Consider the following 8,981-nt stretch of genomic DNA (forward strand, 5'->3'; position numbering starts at 1 on the left):
GGATTTTGAGAAATTATATTGGTTAAAAATTATTTTGTAGTGAAACCGTAAGTGATTTTGGAAATAATTCTGGTGATCTGGACACTGGACAAAAACGAACTCTCCATAAAAAATACTTACTCAGTCCCCAAGGAATCATACGTGGATCCCCAAGAAAAAACATTATACAGCAAGTAAATATTCAAGTAAAAATCTCTAAGGTATGTATGTAAGAAACAAAGTTCTTCAAAAAAAAAAAAAAAAGGTTCTTTAAAAATACAAAAGAAAACAAAAACCCAACAACAAAGAATATTTAAATATATACATGATTTTTTTTTGGTTTTTATGTACACACTTTACCAAACCGTTAATTTTTCTTCGCCGATAAAAAATCCCAACGTTAAGTGAAACAAGTTCCACAAGAGTTTTTTTATAAGAATATTCTAAGATTTATCAGATTGGTTTTTTTATTATAACATTGCAATATTTGTTTTGAAAGTTGCTAAACTTTAAGATAGAACCAAGAGGGAATTAAAACGTAAAAGTGTCATACAACAAATTATTCTACTCATAGTTCATCGCAACAAATTTAAAAGAGTGATATTATTCTAAAAGAGAGAAAGTAACGTAAACTGTGATACTCAACATTTTAATAAATCACTCAAGAGCAACAACACAAACATTATTGCACTTTTCTCTTAGTTTTTTTCTTTTGCATTTCTTAATATTCCATACTTGTTAGAACAATTTTACAATATCATATTTTGCATGTTAAAGAAAAAGAGAACAATAATATATTTGTATATATTTCCTTCTATATACAAATTTAGAGACAATCGTTTGTGAAATATACTTTTTATTTGGTTGATTCTTATCCACATATTTTTTTTTATGATAAAAGAGAAAATTTGTTAATTTGTAAAATCTCATGTTTTTATTTAATTTCATTCTTTGTTTAGATTCTAAACTTTAGAACATTGTATATTTGCTCAGTTCTTTAGTTGTACATATGGGTTTGAATAACCCAACGCATAATTCTGTAAAGGAAAGAGAATGTTTTGAAAAAATTGTTTATAATTTTTCTCATCTACGTGAAATTTCAAATTAATTCAGATTTGCATCCATTATTCACAGAATAGTTTTGGATATTCTAATTAGAGTAGAAGAAAACGAACGAAATTCAAATAATTTTTATTCCCATTATATTAAAATTAAAAACAAACTATGACAATTTTTCCTAGCAAATCAATATAGAACCAATTTTATTTTTACTACTTTTACTCGTAAAAAACATATAAATATTCAAGCCAAAACTAGTAAAGGAGGAAAATATTTTATTTTGAAAAGTTTACTTTACAATTGTGCAAAAACAGAAAACTTAAGGAAATCGTAAGAAAGAGTAAAACTATTAAAAATAGTTTATAAACGTACAGATTTTATATACATATTTAGAAATATCTCTGCCATACTTTAAACATCCGTGTTTCTAAATTTCTCAATTTTTATATAATTAAAATAAAAGTTTATGATTTGTGCATAGCTTGGGATAGTACATACTTTGCTTTAGAATTATTAAACTTTGAAAAAAGTTTAGTGGCGTGAAACTTTTGCATTTTGCACTCTACTATCGGTATATACACATTCAAAGGAACAGCATATTTTCTCTGCACCTAGTGACACTTTATTGACCATGTCAGATTTAAATGCATTTATTAGAGCATCGGACCGTGTGGTTCAGTTTTATGCTTATTTTTCTTCAATTCCTCAGGATGACCACACCATACATACCTTAGAGATTCAAAAGGATGAAATAACTCACTTGTGGTCCTCTCTTAGGACAGTTTACGATTCACTTTTAAGTCAGCTTGGATCTGATAATTCTGATGTGTCTTTAACGACTGTTCAGAACAAATTTTTTGTTGCCTATGATGCACACCTCAAATGTCTTTCAAGGGCAAATGAGCTCCTTGATCAAATAAGTAATAAGGCCACCACCATTGTAGATAACATAGAGTTTCGAAATCTACAAACTCCAAACATCTCGTTACCACCCTGCGATACAGACGTCTTCTATGGTGATTACGTCTCTTGGCCTTCTTTCAGAGACATGTTCTCTGCCCTGTATAGAAATAACCCCCGTTTATCCCCAGTTGAGAAACTTTACCATCTTCTTAAGAAGACTCAAAACGAAGCTCGTGATATTGTAAAATCATGCCCACTGACCAATGCAGGTTTTGAAATGGCATGGAACAATCTTGTTGAGAGATACGAAAACAAGGAAGTTCTTCTAAATGCCCAATTAAAGCTTCTTTTTAGTTTAGCTCCCATTCAAAAGGAATCGGGAAACGGTATAAACACCCTCCAACGTACAATCAATGATTGTATAACCAACCTTTCAATGCTCGATATAGAAACGGATAAATGGGATGTAATTTTTGTATATCTGTGTTCCACTTGCCTTCCAGATGTTACACTAGATTTATGGAAACAACACCACAGATCCACTAATGGACTACCAACTTGGAAGCAAATGAACGAATTCCTAACCTCTAGATATCAGACTTTAGAGTTCTTTGCGGATATTAGATCTTCCAAACCTCATTCTACTACAGTTAAGAATAATTCTCCTCCAAAATCGCACACTTCTCGTGATGTTAAGAAGTTTAATACTTAATAAACCGACTAAATGTTGCCTTTGTTCCGATTTACACTCTCTTCAAAAATGTCCAACGTTCTTAAAAATGTCTGTCGAAGACCGTTCATCTTTAGTCAGAAATCAGAAACGTTGCTTCAATTGCTTAGCCTGTTCACACGACTATAGGAAATGTTTAAGCAAATTTGTCTGTCTTTATTGCAAGCAGAAACACCACACCCTACTTCACCGCACATTGATCTTATCAAAGAATAATCAACCCCAAGATAGTGGTCATAACACTCAAGATGAGGCGAATCCTCCTACTCTAACTAACCCTGTTGATCCGCCATCCACCTCTACTGCTGCGGCAGCCCAAAATCGCCAAACCTTTTCAACTCGTTTACAGTCCACTCAAGATAAGTTTATTCTTCTTGGAACCGCTTTAGTCGATGTGTGTGTTGGGGATGTTAGATTAACAGTTCGTGCTCTTATAGATCCTGCCTCAGAAGCATCCTTTGTTTCCTCTTCTCTTAAAAGAAGACTCTCGTTGCCGTATAGATTCTCTGGAACACAAGTCACTGGTCTAAACGAAGCCATAACTGCGACATCCAGTCAAGTTTGTACAATTTTAATCGGTTCTACGATCGATAAGTTTTTCTCAATAAAGGTTAATGCGTTTGTGGTTCGTAAACTTACTGGTGAATTACCATATCACTCTATTCTCTCATCACTTGAAACTAGATTTGACGGTTTGCAATTAGCAGACTCTAGCCTTCGAAAAGGTAATCAGGTTGATTTACTTTTAGGTGGTGATATATACCCACAGGTGCTTAGAGAGGGAGTTAAATGGGACAATGATCACAATCTGGTAGCACAAAAAACAGTTTTTGGATGGGTTGTGACTGGACAGATTGGTTCTCCAGCTCCCTGTCGAACAGTTTCTTCCTTTTACAACGAAGTTGATCTCAATCTTCAATTGACACGTTTTTGGGAACTTGAGGAAGTTCAAACGGCGAGACTTATGTCAGATGAAGATATGTATTGTGAAAATGTATACAAAAGAACAACTTATAGGAATCAAGAGGGTAGATTTGTAGTTTCTCTTCCGTTTAAAAAGGAATTTCCAGTTGAACAAAATCTAGGCAACTCTCGTGATTCAGCTATTGCACAATATCTCCGTAATGAAGCTCGTATGGTAAAACAATCCGCCACAAAATACAATTATGACAAGGTTATTTCTGAATATCTAACCTTACACCACATGGTAAAAGTACATCCTGACTTATCGGCAAACCCTAACACTTCGTACTATCTCCCCCACCATGCGGTAATAAAACCAGATAGTACAACAACTAAACTTCGAGTTGTCTTTAACGCGTCAAATCCCTCATCTAGTGGCGTAAGTCTTAACGACATTTTATACGCTGGTCCTGTTCTACAGGCTGATCTAACGATTCTCGTTCTTAGATGGCGCCTATTCCGATATGTCTTTAACGCCGATATCGAGAAAATGTATCGACAGATTCTTATCGACAAGACTCAAACCCCATTTCAGCGCATTATATTTCGACAGTCACCCGATGATCAGTTAAGTGATTTTGAAATGCTCACAGTGACTTTTGGCGTCAATTGTGCCCCATATTTGGCTATAAGAACTCTGCTGGAGCTAGCTAAACAATGTGAGGCTGATTTCCCTATGGTTTCCGACATTTTGAGAAATTATATGTACGTAGATGATGTTCTATTTGGGTCTCATGATTTGAGCACCGCTCTCCAAGCTCGCAAAGATCTTACTCAAGTTCTAAATACTGCCGGTTTTTCACTTAGAAAGTGGACTGCTAACCACAAAGTCCTCTTACAAGATGTACAACCCGAACATCTTCTAGATTCTAATTTTTTAAACTTATCCGATTCTTGTACATCAAAAACATTAGGTCTGAGATGGAATGCAGGAAATGATTGCTTTTACTTCGAACCCTTTCAATTTTCTGCGGATAATAGTTTCACTAAAAGAGTTGTTCTGTCCCAAATTGCGAAACTTTTTGATCCCGCCGGTTGGCTTGCCCCTAAGATTATAGTTGCAAAAATAATAATGCAACAAATATGGAAGGATGAGACTGGATGGGACGAAGTGATTGCGCCATCAACTTTAAAACAGTGGCTAGCATTTCTAGAGGATTATTCGAACTTAAAACATATACAAATTCCCCGTTATATCGACTTCGATCCACTTTTTTCTATTGAATTACACGGTTTTTGTGACGCATCAGAAGTAGCGTACGCTGCTGCTTTGTACCTTCGGACAGAAAGTCCAAAGGGCCAGATTTACACGCATCTTTTGGCAGCCAAGACAAAGGTTGCACCAGTTAAGTTCGTAACACTTCCCCGAAAAGAACTTTGTGGGGCCGAATTAATGGCAAGAATGTTCCAATCAATACGATCGCAATTGGATATTGGAAGTAATCGTGTCTATATGTGGACTGACTCCACTATAGTTTTATCATGGCTGCAAAAACCCCCGAGTCACTGGAAGACATTTGTGGCAAATAGAGTCTCTTCTATAATTGATAAAGTAGGAAAAAATGTATGGTTTCACGTTGATTCGAAGGATAATCCAGCTGATCTAGCGTCTCGTGGTATCACAGCTAGGGATTTAATTCAGAATTCTTTGTGGTGGCATGGGCCCTCGTGGCTTCAAATGCAACATTCAAAATGGCCATCTACAACCCCCGATTTAGAAACCCAAGAGGAAATGAGACCAATTAAAGTTCATGCTAATCAGGTGGCTGCTTGTGACATATTGAATAGGTTTTCCGACCTCTCAAGGGCGATGCGAGTTCTTTGTTATGTATTTCGTTTCTTCCACAAAATCTCCCCTTCTCACAATTTCCATTATGAGTCAAACGACCTGATTCAATCTGAGATGAAACATGTGAAACAACGATTAGTCATAATGTGTCAAAAACTTCATTTTCCAGAGTACAAAGTTTTAGCTCGAGGTTTGCCAGTGTCTAGAAAAAGCGATCTTCTAGCTTTAAACCCTTTTATCGACCCTGAAGGAACAATGAGAGTAAATGGTCGACTTTCTCAATTGGATATTGGAAGTAATCGTGTCTATATGTGGACTGACTCCACTATAGTTTTATCATGGCTGCAAAAACCCCCGAGTCACTGGAAGACATTTGTGGCAAATAGAGTCTCTTCTATAATTGATAAAGTAGGAAAAAATGTATGGTTTCACGTTGATTCGAAGGATAATCCAGCTGATCTAGCGTCTCGTGGTATCACAGCTAGGGATTTAATTCAGAATTCTTTGTGGTGGCATGGGCCCTCGTGGCTTCAAATGCAACATTCAAAATGGCCATCTACAACCCCCGATTTAGAAACCCAAGAGGAAATGAGACCAATTAAAGTTCATGCTAATCAGGTGGCTGCTTGTGACATATTGAATAGGTTTTCCGACCTCTCAAGGGCGATGCGAGTTCTTTGTTATGTATTTCGTTTCTTCCACAAAATCTCCCCTTCTCACAATTTCCATTATGAGTCAAACGACCTGATTCAATCTGAGATGAAACATGTGAAACAACGATTAGTCATAATGTGTCAAAAACTTCATTTTCCAGAGTACAAAGTTTTAGCTCGAGGTTTGCCAGTGTCTAGAAAAAGCGATCTTCTAGCTTTAAACCCTTTTATCGACCCTGAAGGAACAATGAGAGTAAATGGTCGACTTTCTCAATCCCCGACACTTACATACGATGAAAAATTCCCCAAAATATTGCCTTACAATGGTAAATTTACCCGGTTATATCTTGAATTGATTCATAAATCTTCCATTCACGGAGAAAACTCTGTTTTATTGCGGCTAATGCGTGTTGAATTCTGGGTACCGAAGCTTAAAAACTTAACGAAGTTTGTTGTTCGCAATTGTAAAGACTGTATACTGCAAAGGCATATACGAAGTAAACAAATCATGGGTATGCTCCCACCTGAACGAACAACCCTCTCACGCCCATTTACAAACACTGGTGTCGACTTTGCCGGACCTTTTGACCTCAAGTCTTATGCTGGTCGCGGTTGTAAGTTAACAAAAGGCTACGTTCTTGTCTTTGTCTGCTTTTCAACAAAAGCAATACACTTAGAACTTACCAGTGAAATATCTACCTCTGCTTTTATGGCAGCTTTCTCTCGGTTTTTCTCTCGTAGAGGTTGCCCGCATGTGATGTTTTCCGATAATGGTACTGCCTTTGTTGGAGCCGCCAATATTCTTGATCGAGACAGAAATAATTTTCTATCTCTTGTTCGACAGGGTCTCTTAAGTCAATTTGTTTTTCAATCCATCGATTGGCGATTCATTCCTCCTGGTGCTCCACATATGGGTGGATTGTGGGAAGCAGGCGTAAAGAGCTTTAAGACCCACCTTAAAAAAGTAACTCACGCCCAGGCTTTTACGTACGAAGAATTTTCTACAATGCTTATTCGAATCGAAGCCTGTTTAAATTCACGCCCCCTTAGTCCAATGACTGAAAATCCTTCAGATATTAACGCTCTAACTCCTGGCCATTTTCTTATTGGAGCTCCACTTTTAGCACCCGCTGAACCTGATTCCTCCCAACAATGCCTAAATTATATAAATCGATGGCAAAAACTTAAGGTTCTGCACCACCATTTTGCGCTTAGATGGAAAGAAGAGTACTTAAAGGAGCTACATAAGCGTATTAAATGGCAGTACCCTCAAAGAGATTTCGCTGTTAATGATTTGGTTGTAGTTAGGCGTGATAACTTGCCTCCAAATCAGTGGCGCCTAGGGCGTATAGAAAAGGTCATTTGTGGACCTGACTTAAAGGTTAGAGTTTGCGAAGTGCGTACATCTAATGGCTTAATAACACGTCCAATTGTTAAACTAGTTTTATTACCCCCATTTGAACAGCAATAATCTAATTACACTACTTTTTCCAGCAATCATGTCTACTATGCCCCGGCGTTTAAGGATCAACCGTAACTCCAGCAATGATGTCCCTGCTAGCCAAAGAGAAAACGCTCTAGTTGTCCGTTCCAGGAGACTTAAGGATTGTCGCTATTGCAACATGGATCATCCCTTAAGGAAGTGCCTTAGGTTTAAGCGACTATCGGTGCGAGAGCGTTGGAATGTTGTTCGCAAGTACCGATACTGTATCAATTGCCTTGCACATTCGCATTTTGTAAAGGATTGCCGTTGTCGTGATAGATGTCGAGAATGCCTTTCTGAACATCATACGCTCCTACATACTTCCAGAGCAAACTGTCGCCGGCACAGACGAAACAACAAACTTCAACGAAATCGTAAACGACAACAACAATATAACCGGCAACGTTCCTTACAAATGCAAAACCGCTACACCTTAAACACTAATGGATCCGCACTGGGCACGTCTACATCTGGTCCTACAATTGTTATCAACGTCACACCTAAATAAACCTATGTTTTTATACATATATACTACGAATAATGAATTATTGAAAATGTAATATTATTTTATAATTTTTATGAATTTGCAATCCTGCAAGGGGGGCGGGATGTTTAAGTTTAACTGAAACATATATATTTTATCCTGCCTTATATTTATGCCCTCGACGGTATTTTTAAGTGCACTTTCCATATTGGAAAGTATACTCTTTCGCTCTCTATTAATTTTTATTATTGAGCTTATTACTTTGAATTATTGTAAATCTAAGTTTAGTATTAAAGAAAACCCCATCGAAAAGAGGTAAAGAACACGGAATAATAAAAACCCTTGAAATAAAACTAAAACTCCCTATGTTAATTTTTATTTTCTTTTCTCCTCATCATTATACCCAATATTAAAATTTCTCACACTCCCCCCAAACACTAACACTGAGTAATAACGAAATATAAATATACGCTCTTCATTATAACTTACATATTTACAGGTATTTGTAAGTTATTTACATTTTCAAATCCTTTTATGAATGATAAATTCGCTTGAGCTTTTAATGAATGCTAATTCAATTTGTAAGACTTAAGGTTTGTTTATGTTTATTATTTTTTTTTTTTAATACAAAATAAAACATCAAGAACTCCTGCTATTTTTTAATGCAAATAAACGGAAATAACTTCGCTCCTAAGTACTAAATACAAATAACAAGGATAACAACCCCTTCTTATAAAAACAAAAAGTCCTTAAGAAAGAAATAAAAAAATCTGTTTGTTTTAAATTCGTTGCTGTTGTTCTTGTTGTGTGTGGTTGCCATTTACAATTTTATAATTAACTTAAGAACTTTATCAAGCAACTTGTACTACATAGAACTGGATGAAACACACATTTCCACTTCCGTTTTGAAAACATTTGAATGCGTTTTTTTGTGTATT

General features: G+C 36.1%; 1 protein-coding gene across 1 annotated transcript; it reads left to right on the top strand.

The window, feature by feature from the left end:
- Positions 1 to 128: 128 nt before the first annotated feature.
- LOC119612378 lies at positions 129 to 8,088 on the top strand. The gene is made up of 2 exons (XM_037968184.1): positions 129 to 173; positions 7,571 to 8,088. Exon 2 carries the CDS (start codon positions 7,576 to 7,578, stop codon positions 8,065 to 8,067), a length of 492 nt encoding a protein of 163 aa, XP_037824112.1. The 5' UTR covers positions 129 to 173; positions 7,571 to 7,575; the 3' UTR covers positions 8,068 to 8,088.
- Positions 8,089 to 8,981: the final 893 nt, after the last annotated feature.

The sequence above is a fragment of the Lucilia sericata genome, unplaced genomic scaffold (assembly GCF_015586225.1).
Source record: "Lucilia sericata isolate MDLA Ls3-8-SP2 unplaced genomic scaffold, ASM1558622v1 Contig001670F_arrow, whole genome shotgun sequence".
Classification (NCBI taxonomy): Eukaryota; Metazoa; Arthropoda; class Insecta; order Diptera; family Calliphoridae; genus Lucilia; species Lucilia sericata.